We start from the raw sequence: 22,501 nt of genomic DNA, 5'->3' as shown, positions 1-22,501 counted from the left end.
TAAAACCTGTCCTTATTCACAGCCAGTGCCTACATGCATGACATGTCTATCATGTCTATTTATGTCGTTTTATTATTAGTTTCATAAATACACTTTCCTGTGTGATAGGGGTTGTAATATTCATATATAATAATATTCATCATAAATTGCATTTCCATATTATTTTACTTTGCTCATTAGTCATTTCTCATCATGTTTCCCTTATTATTATTATTGTTATTAAATATATAGCCTATCCTTCCATTCCGTCTCCCTTTGAGAACAGTGAGAAAGCACTATTGTGTTTGTTGACATTCTAACCGCGGTAAATATAAATAACTAATTTGCATACCTAAATGATTGACGTTTGGAGGATCCCCCTCATTCCCCTGGTAACGCTATGAACTGTGGGTAATTTCTTTGCCAAAGTCAGCTAAAGTCAGCATCGATGCTGACTTTGGCAAAGGGCACATAAAGGGGCGGGGCTGAGCCCTCACTGACTTACCGATTTCAAATGGGACATCCCTCAAGCCCTCGCAGACTTCACATGAACGCGCAGCTAAGTCAGTGAGGGCTCATTGAGTCAGCAAGGGAGTGGATTGGGATTGGGCCTTAGAGTAAGGAACCACTGCTCTTGTGCACGCCATCTTGGCTCTTTCATGTGCAGTTGGCCGATAATACGTTGGTTTTGATTGAAACTGAAACTGCTTCAGTAGGACCGGTGACATTATTATTTGAAATGCAACATTACAACAATTAAAATAAATAATAATAATATAATCATATCAACTTAAACACGATCTGTTAATAACAAAAGGTTTATGAATTTCTATTCGGGCACGTGTGTTGCCGCTTTGTTTGGGGTCCTTCGTTGACGGATAGGCGCCAGTCGCGCTGTTGATATGTTAGCATCGGAGGCTAAATCTGAGGCTAACTGTTGACTGACGCCGTGCACAACAACACAGCGCTGCATTCATTCTGTTTGGATATTTAATTGCTTCACAATGAACTTAGAACTGCTCGGTAAATATTATTTTTTGTTGGTAATTTATTTAGTCTAGAAACGTTCACGAGATCCGCTTAGTTGCCACAACGAGAATAGCTTGTTGTTAGCATAGCATGGCAATGGTATTGTCAAATAAATCATTATGTTGTTCTACTTAATTACTCTAAACTGTATTTGTGCTGGTATTTATCTGTGCAAAACTAGTGTACTGTGAACTTGTGGAGGACATTATGTAACCAAGTAGTTACGTTACATACAATAGTAGTAACGTAATTATTAATTGTAGAATGAATGGCTTTGTCTTTATACTCAGTCGTACGACGGTGCTGTCACTCGCGGAAAATAACAGATCTACAAGCTAGCTCACAAAAAAGCTCATCGGCTGCTTGTAAATCTGGTCTATTTGGCCAGCGGCACTGTCTTACGACGGGCGGTAAATGGCGCTTGAAGTTGATATACTCATACTAATTTTAGTATTTATTTATATGTAATCATATTTTTGAGGGGCTAAGTTCAGCTTTGAGGTTATGTGTAAACACATTGTCCTAACACAAACATTGAATGCCATTGATAATGAATGGCCAGTTTTGAGTGTTTGTCCCACCACAAACATTAAATGCCATTGAAAATGAATGGCCAGTTTTGAGTGTTTGTGTAAACACAAACATTGATTGAAGACAAAAGTGAGGATCCAAATTGTGATTGGCTGGAATGAGATGATGTATGATGATAAGATCGCCCCTCACTTCACATGTATATTTCTCTTGTATATATTCTTTATTTTGAATATATTATGTTATTCATTATATTTCTTTGATTTGTTTACAGAATCATTCGGGCAGAACTATCCAGAGGTATGCACATCTTTTAATTAATAGCCTACTACAAAGTGAGATGTAGTATTGGGTGTTTTGATGTTAGAGAAGGTAGTAACACTAAGTACTTAGCTTTGATTTCCTATTCCATTTCATCAGACAATCCACTATTACTTTAATTCCTACTGTCCAAAAATCTGCTTTAGAATGGGTGGCGGGTACGGTCCCGTTTGGTCGCAAGTTGAGAAGCACAGAAAGCCGAAGGAGCAAGTAGGCTTGTTGATGAAAAAGATGTAAAGCCATAGGCTATTTTAGCACCTTTAGTAGTTAAGTTAGCTCTCAGGTGCATTCAGTGACAAATTGGCCATGACTAAAACACATGCTTAAATCATTTGAGAAATTGTAAAAAATAACTACTGTACTGGAGGGAGCTTAGGGCACATGGGCAGATAAATATCTGTATTCAGACTATTTTTGGTCCGGTGTATCATATATTTCATATTTTTTGTATTAATTAAAACAATAAATACTGCGTGCCTGCAGCAGTGCAATGCGCACACAGCATCATTTTCTTCTACTAATGATCAATATATATAATATATAATAAAATGTCTAGAATGATTAGGAAAAAAATGGAGTAGCCTACTGGGAAACCTATAGAATACTACCGGTTGCTTCAGTGATTTTATGATATTATAAGTTAAAGATATGGCATATATGCGTAGTTTCATTTCAGAGAAAATATGGCAGCTGACAGCTGGTGTTTGATTGAGACGAACCACACACATGTGTGCGTGCACAGCCCCACACTTTGTCTGCATTTTGAGCACACGTGCAGCTGTAGTAATATGTATGTATTTAACCTCCCTACAATGTCTGATGTGACAGTGTTCCCATTCAACAGCAGATGTTTGGCAACAGACACTTTCCAAAACGTATCACCGCCAACGTCGGTGCAGTGGAGAGCTAACTTTAGATTTACACCAGTGATGCGTGCATGTGCTCAACTGAGCTGTCAGAAAACGTGCAAATTCTTATGAAATTGGCAAGTATTTCAGAGCATACTTGCCAGCATAATGGTCATTTCAGATGGGCAGTGATTAATGCGCCTAGTAATTCATTTTCAATGAGACCTGTGATTTTTTTGGTACGGAGAAGTCAAGGGGCGACAACGCAAGCGTATTTAACACATGCATTGTCACGTCCCTCATGAGCTGACCTGGTGCAGACCTGTAGTTGATGATCCAGGCGATAACGACTGCGTTAATCGATGCCCGTCTGAAAGTACCTTTAGTCATAATTTATGACTGTGTTCAGGATGCCCGGAACCCCGGGCTCCATATGGATATGACTGACACTCAGCGACATTTCAGTGATGACACCAGCACCGCAACAAACGAAAGGCTTGGACACCATTGCAGCGGGTCTTGGCCCGGGTTTAGATAACAAGTCGTGTCTTTGGTCTTTTATAAAAACGTACTCATATTGATGAGTCTGTCTACATTGTCTGTCTGTCTACAATGTCTACAATGAATCTATCTATTCTACAAATATTATGGGAAAGTGCTTGAGTTGTGAAAAGCTGTACAGATGTGGTTTATGTGTCTTTTTTTCAGGAGGCAGATGGCACCCTGGACTGTATTAGCATGGCGCTCACGTGTACCTTCAACCGCTGGGGCACCCTGCTGGCGGTGGGATGCAACGACGGCCGCATCGTCATCTGGGACTTCCTCACACGAGGCATCGCTAAAATCATCAGCGCACATATCCATCCTGTCTGCTCTTTATGGTAATATATTGGGCCTTTTAGGTTATGGGCATGGTGGGCACACCAGACAACACGTGAAAGGCGCACAATGCCACCAAAACGCTCTGTTCCTTCGAGAACCATTGCAAAAAGACACCCACTTGGACAGAAACAAAGACCGGTGTGACCATAACCCCACACGCACACCCACACACACACACACGCACACCATGTCCATGTCCCACACCATGTCCTAGTGTTTTCCTGGTGTGATTCAAAATTCAGGTCTCTAAAGCCATTTGAGAACCACTGTCTTATACCTTGAAGTGCGTGTGTGTGTGTGTGTGTGTGTGTTTGCAGTTGGAGTCGAGACGGTCACAAGCTGGTGAGTGCATCAACAGACAACATTGTGTCACAGTGGGACGTCCTGACAGGGGACTGTGACCAGAGGTTCCGTTTCCCCTCGCCCATCCTCAAACTGCAGTACCATCCCAGAGACCTGTGAGTGTTTTGAAAATCTATTAGTTCTTGAAGTGGGGGTCCTGGTGTGGTTCCAGGCAGTCCCACAAAAATATATATAGTGATATAGTAAGGAATCAGATGGGCCCTTACCGTTTTCTGAGAGTATAAATGGAACCATATTAACCCTTATTGGATCCATTTGATAGCATTTGTGCACACTCAGAGTTATGGGGGTCTGGCCTAATGCCTTAGTTCTAAGATGGGGGTCCTTATAACGTTTTTGGAGAATCACCATTATACAACTCAGCCTACAAAAACAGCCGATCTACACGCTTACAATGCGTCAAAAGTACACATTTTGAATGTGTGGATCGGCTATATTAGCTATTGTTGTGACAAATGACATGCCAGGTTGAAAGGCTTAAAGGTAGAGGATGGATTGACAAATTTGAATACTAAAGTGGAATTGTTTCTGTGTGTTTTAGAGACAAGGTTCTGGTGTGTCCCATGAAGTCTGCTCCGGTTCTGTTGACGTTATCGGATTCCAAACACGTGGTCCTTCCTGTGGACGACGACTCTGACCTTAACGTAGTAGCAGCCTTCGACAGGCGCGGCGAGTACATATACACCGGCAATGCCAAGGGAAAGGTAAATGCTGTGTTTTTTTTACCAAGTATTCTCTTTTCATATTTATTATAAAATAATGGTTTAAGTGGTTAAAATCTAAAATGACACGGATGCTTTCACGGTTTTAATGGGTTAACACAATCTGTGCTTTGCCATCCACAAGATCACGAGATTAGATTAATAAACATTAATCCAGCATTAAAAATAATATACATATATCTTTTTGTACTCGCATGGTAGAAACACCTACATCCCGATCCGACTGCGCTCACGTTTAGTACTCCTTTTTCTCCTCAAAATGAGAACTACGATCTTTGGGAACGTATAAAACTCTTAAACTTTCATCGTGCTAAGAAAGTTAATGCATTGCGAGTCAACACACAGCCTAGAATGAGGATGTGGCTCAAATATGGAGGGATATCACTTCCGGGTCGGAAGTGATATCCAGTGCCAGGCGCATTGGCCTGGCACTGGCCTCACGATCCCGCCTATAGTAACAGGAGGGAATGTGTTAAGGTTAAGTTGGATAAGTGTACCTAATGTGGTTGTCACAAAATCCCAGGACACCCGGACTTGTCTCATCTCATGGTGTTGTGGTGTTGTGTGTAGATCCTGGTGTTGAACATACACACTCAGGAGCTGGTGGCGTCCTTCAGAGTGACCACAGGGACCAGTAACACCACAGCTATCAAGTCCATTGAGTTTGCGCGCAAGGGCAGGTGAGTGACACGTGAAGGAATGGGGACCAAATGCCTGTCAGGAAATCCACTAGGTGTCCTGTGCGACTGTTGATCTTTTAATGTACCCCTGCAGTTGTTAAATCATTTCAGTGGTCAAATCTTTATTTCACCAGTTACATGTTTTGGTGCCCAAGGCACACTAATGGGGAAGTCCAAATCTCAAGGCACACCAGTATTAAAAGGGCTCAACTGAACATTAGTGATGAGATTTATTTATTTGGGGGGACTTCTATGCCTTTATTGATAGAAGACATTTGACAAAAAACGGGCAAAGAGGCCGTGAGTGACACACAGCAAAAGTCTGCCGGGCTCAGGAATCAAACCCCGGACTTGCTGTTATGGCACCTTGACATAAAATCGCTAGTCACAGTCACACCTGTACTTGTCTCACGGCACACCGTTTGAGAACCACTGATCTATACATTACATACTGTACATACATGTATACATGCATATACACTTCAATGCCTGTGTAATGTAGCATGTGCTTTTGGTTGTCAGTGAACATTGATATGATTTGTCGGCCCTGACATGATGTATGCAGCAGTTTGAATATTATGACAGTTGAGTTGTAAGCACCTGCAGAGTACAATGGGATAAAATCTACAAAGAATCAGAATTTGACCATGCTTAACATAGCCAATCCCCATCATTTCAAATATGCTCTGATTTTAAAATGACTAATTTCAAAGACAAGTACTAAAAAAAAGTGACCTACCCCACCTACAGCCACTGAGTGGCGCAGTTGAGTTACAATGCGGTATCTTTATCAGTTAAACGCACCAACAATGTCATCTTAACAAACTGCAGAGATCCCACAATGCTGAAATATCCGCCGTAGTGTACACATGATGTACAAAAACAACCCTTGATACAAGTGTGCGAGCCTAGATTCATTCAGCATCTCAGGCAATACAACCGTATGGGAATACAACTAAATAGAAACATATTTCTGTGCTATATGTGTGCCATATATACTTGTGCACATAATTATTTACTGTTTAAGTGAATAAGCATGCCCCCTCCCTGCCTCTGTTCTGTTCTGTCTGTCTGTCTGTCTGTCTGTCTGTCTGTCTGTCTGTCTGTCTGTCTGTCTGTCTGTCTGTCTGTCTGTCTGTCTGTCTGTCTGTCTGTCTGTCTGTCTGTCTGTCTGTCTGTCTGTCAGCTGTTTCCTTATCAACACAGCGGACAGAATCATCAGGGTCTATGACGGCAGGGAGATCATGACCTGCGGCAGAGACGGAGAACCTGAACCCATGCAGAAACTCCAAGACCTGGTCAACAGGTACTGGAGCTGCAGCGCCTCTAATTAACCACATGAACCTTTAACCTAGAGTCCCAACAATACCTGATCCTTTGTGTTTTCTGTTACATTTCTCTGGATCTTACATATATATTAATGAAACTGTACATGATGTTTATTTGGTTGAAGTTAAATCAAAAAGGTTTTTGCAATCATTGCAAACATATGATGCCATTAAGGCAGTAAATGATACCATGTCTGCAGGAACGCCTACTGGGTGGCAAAAAACTACTTTCTGGCCTTGACAGCCCATACATCCACACAGAAAAGTCTTATCTGATTGCATAAAACAACATTAAACAATGTTAAACTCACTTTGCCTGTTGCTTTGCCACTCGATTTGCCACTCGATGTGCCAAAGTGTCACTTTAAGCATGCGCATACTCTCTATTCCGACCTCTTCGATTCTCCTGTACCTCTCATGCCACTCGTTTGCTCCCCTCTCTCTGTGTCCTCCCCTGTTCCCTGTCCTCCCCTGTCCTGCAGGACACCGTGGAAGCGGTGCTGTTTTTCAGGGGATGGGGAGTACATCGTGGCGGGTTCAGCCAGGCAGCACGCCCTCTACATCTGGGAGAAGAGCATCGGCAACCTGGTGAAAATCCTCCACGGAACCAGAGGAGAGCTGCTTCTTGACGTTGCTGTAAGTACATGCAGCTAAGGGGGGCTGGAATGTTGTACCGCTTTTTTCCCTCCAGAATCTAACATTGCGGATCCAGAACCGGTTCCATCACATTTGCATTTACGGTTCCTGCTAACGGATCCCAGATTATTTGATGTTCATTTCAATTGCGCCTGTTGGCTCTGCATTGCAAGTGACTGAATGATTGACGTGAACGTCCACCGATCTCAGATCAGAGATGATTGAAGTGAACGTCCACCGATCTCAGATCAGAGATGATTGAAGTGAACGTCCACCGATCTCAGATCAGAGAGCAAGTGTCTGTCGAACGAGGCAGTCAACACTGTCCGCAAACGGGCGTTATGGATCAGAGCAAGTGTTGAACACAGAAAATAAATCAAAAATGAAGTGCAACACGATGATAATGCATTGTGGATTTGTAGATTGGCTATTTGAGATGACTGACGACAATGTACGAACCAGTCTTAATAATATTATTAAACATCTGATACACAAAGTAAAAAAGACTGTACCAGCACAGGATAAATCAGCTGCAGTCCTCCAGCAGGCTAGCACACCTGGATTAAAAGTGGCATAGGTGAAACGGTGAACATCAGCAATAGAAGATTACCCACTTGTACGGTACATAAAAGATTTATTGAGCAACATTTTTACGTTGCAGTCACACACAACCTTCCTCAGGCATGGTATACATTACAGTACTAGTGGGAAAACTGAGTTGTAAAGTGTTTATTCCCTGATGAAGATGCATTGATTTATGTAACCTTTCCTCTTTCCACAGTGGCATCCTGTGCGTCCCATCATAGCTTCCATCTCTAGCGGCGTGGTGTCCATCTGGGCTCAGAACCAAGTGGTAAGTGGACTGTGAGACGGGCTTCACATAAGAATCCTTGCTGTGCAACTTGTTTTCTTGAATGATTCCGTTTTTTGATGATTCGATTGTTGCGGGTAGAATATTAGTCCATACTCATCGGGTTGAGTATGGACTAATATTCTACTTAACTACTTTCAGCTATGAGTGCAACAGTTATCAAACTATTCCAAGGGTCTTAAACGAACTGTACTCGGTCCTCTTCAGGAGGACCAAGAAGTAGACTAACAGAAAAAAACAGACTTTGTTATTTTTACGTTCGTATTGATGGTTAATTTGAAAGAGGTTCTTTTTCTGGTCAACTTCAGCTCTGATGGGTGCTCAGTCCTCTTTCTTTCATTAGAACCTTTTTCTTTGTGTGTCTCTTGTACTGTGACCTTAACCTGTCGGATTGTTAACTTTTAAAACCGTTCTCTGCAAGTATGTCATTGTCACCCAAAATGTATAAACAAATCTATGATATTTTACAATGATATTTATCGCCTGTACTAGTGACAATATATCGTTGCAGCATATTGGGTAGAAACCTCAACACTTTAATTGCCCGGGGTTATTTAATCCATTACATTATAGCGCCCATTCGATTTATAAACACGGACCCCTTTTCCGGACGGACCGGATATTGTTGTGAATGTGTGTGTAGCAGCTAACAATAGTCACACCACTCTAGAGTCGATCGACAACAACGGGAGGTAAGAATAAATCTATCGCGACTAGCGACTGGACCGCGGAGCGCCGTCTAACACAGGATCTTTTTTCATAATTAGACGGGATGATTTAGATGGCGAGTTATGAACGTTTTAAGATTTTCGTTTTCATCAACTAAACAGGGGAGGGAGTTTTTCGATGACGTCTCACTCTTGCGCAACACAGAGGATTGCCCAACAAGCGCTCCTGGGCTATGGAGCCATGCGATCCGTTCTCATATCAATAAACTTCGTCTTTTGGACAATACTTCGTCCTGGGCGTTACTAATAGAAAGGACAAAGAACTTCGTCCTGGGCGTTGGGAGTGTTAATCAACATTTTAAGTTAATAGATTAGTTAATAGATTATTTCGTAAATGTGTGTCCTACTTGTTCATACTAGTGTCACACAAGTAGCAAAAATAGCAGATCTACAAGCTCAAAATGTATCACATTGGGAAGCGATTTGATCTTTTTACTCCTTTTGAGGTTTCCACCCGACAGCAAATTGTAATGAATGTTAATGTCCTTCAAACGAGCTGCAACACTAGACATTCAGACGTTCACTAGACATGATGGTGTTGAACACGTTGTCTTGTGTTTGTAGGAAAACTGGAGCGCTTTTGCCCCAGACTTCAAAGAGCTTGATGAAAACGTTGAGTATGAGGAGCGTGAGTCCGAGTTTGATATCGAGGATGAGGATAAGAGCGAACCAGAGCAGACGGGTAAGCCACACAATGCCTTGTACATTATGTACATCAGTGGTTCTGAAAGTAGTGGTTTTTGAATGTAGCATAACAATCATTTTAATCACTTTTACCCTATATGCATAGGCATTAGGCGAAAAAGTGATCAGGAATTGCTATGTTAAGGCAAATACATGCTCCTTCTGACATCCAAAGTTTTCTTCGTAAAGGGAGGTGATATGATTACAAATTGACGTTGTGAACATCACTTTTTTGTTTAGTTGTGTAGTTGACAAATCAGATTTATCATTGATTATAATAACCTTGTCCTTGATGTGTCCTTCAGGTGCAGATGCTGAGGAGGATGAGGTGGTTGATGTAACCACTGTTGACCCCATAGTGGCTTTCTGCAGCAGGTAATTTATTTATTACACATTATCAGAGAATCAAGAATTATGGAACATAGTAGATTTAGTCACTAAATATCACAATCCACTGCCCTTATCTCCTCTGATGTCTTGACTTCTCTTTCATACGTACAGTATGTGACTCCCACCAGAACATATTCTATGCCAGGTTACATTATTTGTGTTGTTAAAATGTCTCACTAATAATATTCCACATTTTTCACTTTTTGTACAAGCTCACAACACGTCGCATTGCAGGAGGTCGTGAGCTTGTAGATTATTTTCAAATACTAGTTGTTAAAATGATTTTGATGACAGATCAACACATTTAGCTGGGGATCCCATGGAACTCTGTCAAGGACGCCTGGGGGACCCCGGACCCCACATTAAGAACCACTTTGGTACAGGTTTGAAGTGCAAAGCAGTGATGTGTGTGTGTGTGTGTTGTTCTCATATAGTGATGAGGAGCTCGAGGACTACAAAGCCTTGCTGTACCTCCCCATCGCTCCAGAGGTGGAAGACCCCGAGGAGAACCCCTTCGGCCCCCCGCCCGACGCCTCCCAGGCAGGCACCGGGGAGGAAGCCTCAGCAGGCGGAGACAAGAAGCGACAGCCCTCCTCTGAAGGAGGCCCCACCAAGAAGAAGGCCCGGACCACCACCATTGAACTGCAGGGTGTTCCCATTGACGGTAAAGGGAGAGAGAGAGGGAGAACAATATGTTATTAGGACCAGAGCACTGACCAGTGTAAACAGATCCCAGTGGGTTTTTTGAGGGCCTAAAGTTGATTGAAACGTTGTAAACTTTACACATGCATCTGGTGAAAAATTACATATTCTATCGGTGTTGGACATTTAGCAGGGAAAATGTTTCTGGCAGTTCTGGCAGTAAAGTTGAGTATACATGCTTGGCATGTATACTCAACTTACATGCTGGGGATGTATTTTACTCACTCACTCACAGTGGGTGCAAGTGGTCAACACGGGGTGCATACTTAGTTTAGACTAGTCATTGGTTAAACAGCAAGAAGGGATCCCTGTCTGTGTGGAGTTTGCATGTTATCGCCGTCTTGCCCGTTGGGCTTCCTCCGGGTAATTTGGTTTCCTGCCACACCAAAAGACATGCATATTGGGCACATACTCCTGCCAGTGCCCTTGACCAAGGTACTGGCATCAGTGCTGGAGTTGGTCCCTGGGCACTGCACCGTAGCTGCTCACTGCTGCATCAGTACTGGAGTTGGTCCCCGGGCACTGCACCGTAGCTGCTCACTGCTGCATCAGTACTGGAGTTGGTCCCCGGGCACTGCACCGTAGCTGCTCACTGCTGCATCAGTACTGGAGTTGGTCCCCGGACACTGCACCGTAGCTGCTCACTGCTGCATCAGTACTGGAGTTGGTCCCCGGGCACTGCACCGTAGCTGCTCACTGCTGCATCAGTACTGGAGTTGGTCCCCGGGCACTGCACCGTAGCTGCTCACTGCTGCATCAGTACTGGAGTTGGTCCCCGGGCACTGCACCGTAGCTGCTCACTGCTGCATCAGTACTGGAGTTGGTGGTCCCCGGGCACTGCACCGTAGCTGCTCACTGCTAGCATCAGTACTGGAGTTGGTGGTCCCCGGGCACTGCACCGTAGCTGCTCACTGCTGCATCAGTACTGGAGTTGGTCCCCGGGCACTGCACCGTAGCTGCTCACTGCTGTCCCCGGGCACTGCACCGTAGCTGCTCACTGCACCGTAGCTGCTCACTGCACCGTAGCTGCTCACTGCACCGTTGCTGCTCACTGCACCGTAGCTGCTCACTGCACCGTAGCTGCTCACTGCACCGTAGCTGCAGTAGTTAGGATGCAGTAGTTAGGATGCAGTAGTTAGGATGCAGTAGTTAGGATGCAGTAGTTAGGATGGGTCAAATCATGCAGAGGGCACATTTCCCCAAGGGGACAATAAAAAGTGCGAACGTAGTTTTTTTGTTTACTTTTTGCACTTTACTTTGAACTGTAATCTCTCTCTGTTTTGTTGTTGTGGTAGTCATATGTATAAATGTACCACTATTGAAGCAAAAGACCAAAGGTTCACGTTTGGATTGGGTGTGATTTTCTGTACAGAGGTTCATCCATTGCTGGGAGTGAAGGGCGACAGCAAGTCAAAGAAGAAGGCGGCGGGCCGGCCGAAAGGCTCCAAAGGTAAAGACAAAGACTACCCATTCAGGCCCAAACCCTACCGGGGAGAGCGGCCCTCCTACCCACCAGAGGCCCTGGGCAGCGCCGGGACAGGAGCAGTAGGGATGAAGGGCCGAGCAGAGGTGGGTCTTGGGGCAGGTAAGGATGCCACAAGCTACGCCACAAGAAATGTAGAGCTGCACTAATCTTCTGCTAGCCTGCTAGTCCTGCCTCCTGCTGGCACTGAGCCCAGCCTTCAGTCTGCACCAACATGCCCCCTAGACCAACAAATGCAGACCCACATATTGTTGGGTCCGATCCCGGGTTAGACAGAATTCTAGGCCACATATTACAGATTTATTGTCTGTATTGACTTTTTTGTACAATTAACAAGAAAACAATCAATTATAAAAAGCACCTAAACTGAACTTTAGTTTAACGCATTTAGACCTGTGGCCGATTCTACAAATGCCTCCTAAATCAGTAGTTCTCGCACTTCGAAAATAGATGTACAAGCTCGCACACAGCGCGGCACGAAGTGATGCGGTGTGGGTATACCTTATATGTGTTTTATATCTGCTATTTTTGAATAGCCAACACTAAAATTGAAAATGACACGGATGCTTTCCCGGTTTTAATGGGTTAACCACTTAAGCCTTATTCAAAATCTGTAAAAGATAACAAATCTGTCACATCAGCTGCATCATTGCCAATACCGATGTCTTCATAAAAGTCTAATAACAGCCGATACATCGGCAGCAGGACATTTCCTGCTTTCTGATGAGATCTCAGTAATAATAAATAATTAGAATATTTGCCAATACAGGAACAAGTGTCATAGATGTGACAAAATATCCCTGATGTCCAGAAAAATTAAAATCTACATCCTAGTTCAAAGCCGTATATGTAATGGTTAGAAATGACTATTCTAATAAAAGGTCCACAAACAAATTGACTATATGAAAGTGGTTCTTAGTGTAAGAAAGATATGGGACACCTGGTGTAGACCATTATGATTGATTATATTCAGTCCAGTCTAGAATACATCTTACATTCTCATCACAATGTTCTACACCAGGTGTAGGTAGAGGACTATCAGTTCCCCACTCCCTCCCCGGATTCAAGGCCTACTTTATAAGTTATCATCAAATCATATATTGATGTCCATTTATGTTAACTCTAGTTCAAAAGAAGTTAAATGATGAACCACACGTCCATTGTAGCTAAATGCTGTCATTGATGGCCAACATATATAGATCTGTCCATGCCCAATAGTGTAGCGACAGAACAGAACAGGCCCGATCCCATCAGGGCTGCATGGTGGGTGCAGCTTCTCTCCCGTGGGTGCTAGCTGGCGCTCCTGCTGTGGCTAGTTTCATCTACCTCCTGCTTGGCCTCCTCTGACCCCCTCCTACCTCCTGCTCCTGCCTCGCTCCTCCTTGGGCTTGTGTGGGTTTTTTACCTTCGTGTGTGTTTGGCACTTGCAGGTACGCTTCTCCACATTGTGTGTGTTGTGTTGTGTTGTGTTTTGGTGTCTGTGTCCTGTGTGCTTCGGTTGTGTAGTTGGCGTGTGCTTATGGGACTCCCTAAAAACCAGGTGTTTCGTCAGGGGAACCGCCCCTTATGTCCTGTGTCCCACACGCTGTGTGCTTGATGCGTGTTGTCTCGTCAGCTCGCATCAGCTTGTCTTGTCGAGCTAAGCTAACTACATTGAATGCCAATAGAGTGGCGTAGTCTCATATGGGTATGAAGCATCAACTGATGGTTCATGCCGACGCTAGAACCAGAAGTGAATTTCTCATTCATTTTCCTCAGTCTTTTCAAAAAGTATTTATTTAAAGACTATTACGCCACGGACAAAGCCAACTGGAGTTGTGACACATCATGACAATAAATAATGTTTTTCGCTGATCAAATCATTTGTAACAAAACAAAAAATGATGTTTTTCTTCTTGCAAATTATTTGATCGGCCCAAAACATTGTGTTTACTGTCATTTGTCGTCACAACTCGAGTTGGCTTTGTCCGCGGTGTACGTCAACGTCTTTATATAAATACTTTTTGAAATGTCTGAGGAAAATTAACAGGGAATTCACTTCTGGTCCTTGGGAGGGGGCGGGACTGCGAAGCTCTATAGGGTGCCGAAGTCCTGATGTCACTCGCTCTTCCCCTCGGTCACAGAAGTTTTTCTGTATAGAAAATATCATTGGGTCATCTTAGAATCGTCTCATGTAAGAATTGTGGTCCAAAAATAAACAAATTGTCCCGGCGCTATTGTCGGAGAGGTGTCTCTGTATCGTTTATGAGTCGGTCTGTTTCTGGCGATCAGTTGATGCTTCATACCCATATGAGTCAAACCACCCGGCTCATTTGTTTATATTTGGAACACAGTTCTTATATGCCACAATATTAAACATGTCTATGGCAATTCAGAGTGAGGGGGACCGTGACCCAGTTAGGATGCGTACAGTACGTCAGACTCGGTGCTCTACGAGCTTTCTGAAACAAAAAAATAAAGTATGTTTCATTGCTAGTTGACATTAGCAATGGCATGTTAGCTGGCTCCACAATATAAACAGTCTGTCTTCCCCCGCCTGCCTTGTTGTGTGCCAGCAGTGTGTACTACCTCCTACGTCCTGTTAAACCACACCCATCCACGTGAAACACCTGGTTTGTAGTGAGTCCTGTCTGCTTATATGCTGCCTCTTACGACAACAGTGCCTGGAAACAATGCAACACCCAGTTTGCTTTGAAATATTATATTTTGTATTGATCTTTATTGCTTTCATAAAGATTTTGATTTGTGTCAAACCCTTTGTTTTTTTAATAATAAAATAATATGGTCAAAACAAACTAAACAAAAGCTGTTCATGGTAGTATTGTTTTCCAAACATTAAAGCTCTCTTGTGTACTATTGTATGCTCTACACTACTACTATATTGATACTGTGGTGTAGATCATTACGGTTGGGCAGAAACCATGCCCACCTCGTTTTGCCATATTTCAACTTTTTGTGTTTATGCCTTACTTCCTTATGCCTTACTCATGCCTTACTTGGTCACAATACACTGTCTCACAAAAGTAGCAAAAATAGCAGATCTGCTCATTTAAAAATGTCTTAAGTGAAAGTGAAGTCTGAGGCAAGAGCTTTAACGAGTGACTAAACTAATTGGATCCTTTGGAACACGGCTAACAACTATCCATTTCCTGAAAGGTTTTGGATATTCAGGGACAAAAATGGCGTAAATACTATAGCACAGGGGTATTCAACCAAATGTATATAAATATAAATAAATACTATAGCACAGGGGTATTCAACCAAATGTATATAAATATAAATAAATACTATAGCACAGGGGTATTCAACCAAATGTATATAAATACTATAGCACAGGGGTATTCAACCAAATGTATATAAATATAAATAAATACTACACAGGGGTATTCAACCAAATGTATATAAATAAATACTATAGCCCAGGGGTATTCAACCAAATGCGACCCGTGCAGCGCCCCCCCTACTACAATACCCTTGGAACAATTTTGAAAAAGTAAAAAAATAATAATATTTATTTTAGAGAGAGACAGAGCTAATGAAAGTTACGTGTGTGTGTGTGTGTGTGTGTGCGTGTGCGTGTGCGTGTCTGGTGCTCATTGACGCTCGTCAGGCAAGGCAATTATGTTTATGCACTGTCAAATAGGTCTACATCTATTTAAAGGTAGCATATACTGGTATAGACATATATCACCCTGTGCTCATTTACTGTGCACAAATGTATTACCGGTAAATAAATCTTTGTGTTAAAAATGAATTTTGAGAACGCACAAATTTCACGCTCCGCGCGCACGCTGTGCGGCCCCCCACACACAATCATTCTACAGTTGTGGCCCCCTTGCCTAATCTAGTTGAATACCCCTGCTATAGCAGGTCTGAAAACTCTATGTGCCACGTTGTCGGCTTGTAGATCTGCAAAAAAATAATACCATCTAAATGGATTATTTTATTAAAATCCTTTGTTTTATAATGTATTGAATTGATTTGACTGTTGCCTCCGTACGTATTTACGGTTTTGTCATTTCTAACTACTGTTGTTACTTCAACAGGACTTCAGGTATCACAGTCCTACAAACAGCACGATATTGGAGGGATGGACTGATCAGTAGCACCACCTGTTGGTGTTGGGAGAAAAACATCGGCACCAGCAACAGCTAAACATGAACTGATGAACCCCCCCCACTGACTGTTTGTGTGACGTCAAAACCCTCATCATGACATCACAGTCCGTCACCGCCATTCTCCGTCACCATGGAACTTAGACATTATTATTATTTCTTCTGGTTTTGTATTCCTCTTTTTTATATTCTTGTACATATTTGACAACGTTTTCAGTCAGTGCGCGTGTCGATAACTGTTTAAATAAAAGGCAATAATGTGCTAGAAAATGCTTTTACTGTTATTTATTAAGTACTTGAAGCAATAAGTACTTTGCACCCAAGTCTGTTTTGGTGCATCCCCTGGACTGAGCTGCCTGCCTGGGATCTTTACACCCAGGCAGTAGCAGAGGAAGATCCTGCCATGCTGTCTTTCTCAAACACCATCAACAAAGCTCATGGGAAAGAGAAGGAACGAGTTGCTGTCAGGAAGGGGCCAAATGCTCATAAAATGCTTTTATCTAGTCTGGTATGCTAACACTTGCATGTCCGTGTGTTCATTTGAGGTGCTCTCTGTACATCAGCGGGTGGCTGAGTCTTACCAGAGCCATAGAGTAAGACAAAGTTACGACAACTCCGTTCACTTCACGGGCCAGGCTCTTCTACATAAACTTCTATTGAAAAGGTACAACCGGAAGTTTACGGAATGCATTGGAGTCGATGGGCTCGTGCGAGTACATGAACCACGTGACCAGGCTGTTTTCTGCCCCCTCAATGTCGTAACTGTCTTACTCTATGGCTCTGAGTCTTACCAAACAGAAAATTGATGCTTCAAGAAGCAGCGTCTTACGGTCTATGCCAAACAACGTTAGCCTGGCTTGGCCAGCCTCATAGCGGGGTTTCACTGAAGATGCCTCCCCGCATGTAAGTCTGGGGTCGGGGCCATTGGCAGAGAGTATGTGGAAGCTGGAGAAATCAGAAAATGACCGGGGGCAATCAGTGACTGCGTTTCAACAGCTGTTCCTACAACAGTGAAAAGCAGCCTCTGATTGGTTCATGTGTATATGGCGACGTAACATTCATGCTGCAGTACTTTCAAAACAACAATGGCTGCCCTCAACGCAACAAGTTTAAAAGTTTACACAGAAACGATAACAGCAGTTATTTCAGATATTGACTGACATATATCCGACATATCTCACTCACGTAGAAATCAAACAGACCTTGTTGTTTTTAGCGTGGTATCTTTCATGCATGAGGAGCGTGGTGACTGATATCAGCTTTTTGCTACGCTGATTGGCTAGATGGGTCTGTCTGTCAAGGCAACTACTAACGCCCACTTTTCATGCTGCCTATGGGCCCGACCCCAGACTCATATGCGGGGAGGAATCTTCAGTGAGTCCCTGCTATGAGGCTGGCCAAGCCAGGCTAAAACAACGTAGATATCACTCATTTTCAGTCAGTTTGGCAGGCTGACATTTGCATCAAGCTACGTAATATATGAGTACTTGGAAAGGCACCAAACTTAACTGTCCTGTTGTTTTAGTCCCCCAGTTCTCTATACTTGGCACACTCCTACCCTCAGCACTTTGTGAGCTTGTAGATCATTAGCTATTTTCATGTTCGCCCCAGAATAGGGACACTAAAAATGTTTACAGGACAAAAAGGACATCAGAGTCGTGTGGAGTAAAACACGCCATGTGAACAATGTTTTCTGTGACTCTAGCAAGCCGGTCAGATTGTACAAGCAGCATTCACTCGACTCGGGTAACATCATTTTTCACTGCTCGCTACGGAGAGACAGAACACTTCCTGTGTCTAAAATTGTCACTGTGCCCATTTAAACCTGGCCTACGTCACATTCCTGAAGAGGATTCTTGAATGCGGGAATTGGTGGCTGCATGTTTAAATCATTTATTTCCTGTGGCACATGCATTAAACATTAGTAAAAGGCACGCTCCACCCAAATGGTGACAATGTGACGGTGAAGCCATTAAGGAAGGTACCACATGCGATCGGAGAAGCTAATTAGAATCTCTTTATTACAACCACATGTACATCATCTTTCAAAAAACAAGCAAAAAACACTTGTGGTGTAAAAGTGTAGATTGTGACCAGATGAAGACGGTTCACTGCTCAACCCCCGGCTGTCAATTTAACTCTGAATGTAATACATTCTTGAGTTAAATGAACACATTTTGTTTTTTACAGTGTAGACAGGGGCTTATGCCACACGTAGACTTCCTGCCATGAGCAAGCACACAGTAAAATCCTTAGTGTTAATGTATCACATTGTACAAATGTAACTTAAATGAAATTGTACAAATCTAAGACAAATGTAACTGAGTGAACAATATTGTAACCCAAATGGACTCTTTCGGTCCATTCGGTCACCCTCAGAGTTACATTAACACTGTGGACTTTTCAGTGTATGTTTTCACATCGCAGGGCAAAGGAAAGGAGGTCTATTTTCAGCTCTCTTCATCAGAGGACAGAATAAATCCATCCATTATTTAGAATGCTTGACTCTCAGCCAGCCTGGTGTGGCTCTGTACTCCAGAGGAAGAAAGGACACACTTAAAAAAAGACCATTTATACCTGACCAAACAACAGTGTCGACAGATGCGTCATTTGGGTCATCAGGGAATGGCAATTTCCACCCTCTTGTGTTCACGTTTAACCTTAAATTCAGTTATTTCCCCAACTCTTGTGTCACTATGAATTGTTAAGCAGATTCATCTGATTTAATCACAATCGATGCCTTCCGTCTACATGTGACACATGTTTAGATATTGTATGCAACCAATGTATTTACCACGTTCAACGTGGCATCCCTATTTTGGGAATGTCATTATAGGCGAACATTTTCAAACATTTTCTCTTTTTGCCCCTAAACAAATAGTGAAAATAATAGATCTACGGTTTGAGAGCTTGTAGATCCATTATCAATGTACAAGCTCACAACACGTCGCAACGCAACACGTTTTCAGTTTGTAGATCAGTAATGTTTTTGCTATTTTTGCAACGGTTTAAGTAGTTAAAATGTCAGTATGTAAGTATAAATTTCTTCTCTCGCTCCCCCCCCACACACACACAAACACACACATGCACACCATAAGGTTAGTGGAATCCCATCTCAGCGTGAAACTATGCACATTAGAGCAAAGTCAGCTAAACAATAATTTTAATTTCATATTAACTATAACTCATGATGTTCTTTGTGCTGTACAATAAGGTCTTTGTATGTTTGGCAACTTAAGCAACTTGTAGGCATTTCTTTTTAAATCACATGAACACTGTCGTTCTCATCTTTCTGACCAAACGATTCCTGTGACAATCTCTCTCTCTCTCTCTCTCTCTCTCTCTCTCTCTCTCTATATATATATATATATACACACACACACACACACACGTCACATTATACAAATCATATCAGTCCTTTACACATGTGCTTTGATGTGGGGTCAAAAAGCTGTCAGAAATCGGGGCTCATGCACACTGTCTGGTCAAAGCTGCAATCAGTAGGCCTGTAGCATTAGAGATGGTGGTCTCCATCTTGTGCCACCCTTATCCCTAAACCTTGTCATTTTTGCCATTTGCCATTTTTTACTATTTTGAAAAACCTTTTCAAATAGTTCAACTAGCTGATCTACATGTAGATTGGCTATTTTAATTTTAAAAATTTTAAAAGGTTTTTTAAAATAGTAAAAAATGGCAAATACATTTAGGGATAAGGGTTAAGGGGTGGCGCAAGATATAGCCCGGTATGTCCTACCCAGTGTTGCCAGGTCTGCTCATTATAAGCGACTTTCGGCTTGTTTTTCTGTTAAGTCCCTTGTAAATATTGGTAATTGTGGCTTGCGGTTATTTATAATATTTGGTGTGGGGGGGTTGTTTCTAGTGTAGTTGCTTATTTGGGCTTCCTTCCTGATGTTTGAACCAGTTGTTCTCAAACATTTTCATGTCTAAGGACCCCCAAATTAATATGTATTTGTATGCAGACCCGCATCTGAAAATATGTTGTGCCATGGACAGCCATACAAGATCTGTGTCGTTGAAAAGTTTGAAAAATATTTCACCTACTTTTCAAGATTTAAAAAAAATACACGATCTACAAGCACACAACACGTCGCGATGTGACATTGGGACGATGTGAGCTTGTAGATCAGTTATTTCTTTATGTCCGCGGCTCCGCGCTCATGCTTCTTTTGGCCTTGTTTTTGTAGACCTCTTGCAGAATGTGGCAACACTGGTCGTACCCCAAATTCAAACCCAGCTCGTCTCCCTCATGGGAGACCAAACTGCTACCGCTCCTCCAAGCAGTGGTGGAAAGTAACTAAGTACATTTACTTAAGTACAATTTTGAGGTACTTTTACTTTACTGGAGTATTTCCAATTTTCTGTACTTTTACTTCTACTCCACTACATCTCAGAGGAAAATATTGTACTTTTACTGCACTGCAATTATTTGTAAACTTTAGTTACTGATTACTTTGTAGATTTTGATCATTATTACAAAACGTACATTTTGATGCTAATACTTTTGTTCTTTTACTCAAGTCCATTTTTAAACTGGACTTTTATACTTGTAACAGAGTATTTCTACATTGCAGTACTTTTCCCACCACTGGTTATATTGTATTCATTTCCACACATTGGGTAAAATAACATTTTATTCATTGAAATAGGTAACGGATTGCAGCTTTAGTGAAACATGCCTCTCGGAGAGTTCCTGTTTCCCAGACCGTTGTGAGGTTCACTCAAATATTTTGGATTGCAAAAAAAGAGACATAATACCAGTAGAAATCAGTAATACCGAACATAAAAATATCTACTTTCAAAACAATAGATAAAATCAAATATGCTCCCCTCCCCTCTCTCCCGCTTTTTTACAAATCATGAAAACAAATGGTTTGCTTATTTATATACTGTACTTTTATGTAACTGTCACGAGAAAAATATTCAAATATGTCCAACACAAGTACAATAAATGGACCTAATTTCCATAAAATTCCTAGATAGTTTCATAAACAAAACATCAAAAGACACCATCATTGTATCTACAGTTATTCAACTGGCTCCAGTCCCTTTTAAAACGCTGTAAATGTGAGCAAAACGTTTGCCGTCATCTCTGGTGTGAATATCTACAGTGCACGTATCCTAATTTAAATGTAATGGTGACAGATCATAGTAGAAATGAAAGAATGTAAAATGGTAAGTGTTAGTTTAACCCAGAAATGGACCATCAAGGGCAATTCAGATCACTGCCAAAAATCGCAGTGATTTTGTCCACTCTTGTTGATTAAATTAAAACTGAGAATTTTACTGTGATAGCCTGCTTGCATCACCTGCCATGTTACTCATCTAATGTTGAGATATGGGGTTGTCAGTTGTCACTATTCTGGAATCCTCACAAGCATCCAACTGTCGCTGTAGCCATGAATGTGAACAACTGCTGTCAACTGAACCCGTCTTGTAGTCTTGCGTAGACAGCCAGACAACGAGTGGACATCTAAATACAATATAGGGCTTAGAATGTCTGACAAAACTACCACCACTGCTTTTGAAACCAATCACATTGGCATCCCAATATGAAGGACCGCCATAAGTCTTCATAAGTTCTGCGACGCTGTTATTAATGTAGCCCCTTCATTGAATTTAGATGTCACCAGATGTGTCTTCTTTAATGTGATGAAATAGGCGTTTCTTTTGTGTGTTTTTTTTAGAAGAAGAATAATTTGATTAATTTGGATGGAACCATATGTTTACAACCTCTGCGGCCTGTTACCAGGCCTTTGGATTGACATTTATGTGACTGTAAACATGCCAGAGATATGACAAGAGGACAGGACTTGTGTTGAGCAAGTAAGGGAACCAAATAGCATTTTCTTTAAAGGGACACTTTGTTCTGATGTGAGCTGCAATATAGCGTATGTATCTTATGTGTATTTCTCAGCCAAATGCAAAAAGGCAGATGATGTCAAATGTATCGTTTTGCCTCATTGTGCGCACATCTAGTCGCGTATCTACTCACATCAGAACAACGTGATGGATTTGGATTCAAGATCAGCAACGTATCCCTTCGATTCACGCTCCTTTTTAGGTGTAGAAAAGCCCACAAAGTGACATTTAAGAGTGTAAACAGTTTGTATCAAAACAGTGTGTCCATTGTACATGGTGCTACACGTGCAGCCATTCTGTGGCACTGGTGGGACAGCTAGTATAGTACA

General features: G+C 42.1%; 1 protein-coding gene across 3 annotated transcripts; it reads left to right on the top strand.

Moving 5' to 3' along the window:
• Nucleotides 1-583: 583 nt before the first annotated feature.
• On the top strand, nt 584-16,562 carry rbbp5 (retinoblastoma binding protein 5). 3 transcript variants are annotated; one of them, XM_079510124.1, is made up of 14 exons: nt 584-1,002; nt 1,814-1,839; nt 3,417-3,589; nt 3,908-4,048; nt 4,495-4,657; nt 5,246-5,355; nt 6,542-6,661; nt 7,166-7,319; nt 8,101-8,172; nt 9,483-9,600; nt 9,908-9,977; nt 10,427-10,656; nt 12,067-12,263; nt 16,224-16,562. In XM_079510124.1, exons 1-14 carry the CDS (start codon nt 984-986, stop codon nt 16,281-16,283), a joined length of 1,653 nt encoding a protein of 550 aa, XP_079366250.1. In that variant the 5' UTR covers nt 584-983; the 3' UTR covers nt 16,284-16,562. The 3 variants fall into 3 exon arrangements, with proteins under 3 accessions (XP_079366250.1, XP_079366249.1, XP_079366251.1); XM_079510123.1 differs by having other exon boundaries at nt 585-1,002; nt 12,067-12,279; XM_079510125.1 differs by having other exon boundaries at nt 596-1,002; nt 12,067-12,144.
• Nucleotides 16,563-22,501: the final 5,939 nt, after the last annotated feature.

The sequence above is a fragment of the Electrona antarctica genome (genome assembly GCF_951216825.1).
Source record: "Electrona antarctica genome assembly, chromosome: 9".
Lineage (NCBI taxonomy): Eukaryota > Metazoa > Chordata > Actinopteri > Myctophiformes > Myctophidae > Electrona > Electrona antarctica.
This window is presented reverse-complemented; position numbering and strand designations above follow the sequence as displayed.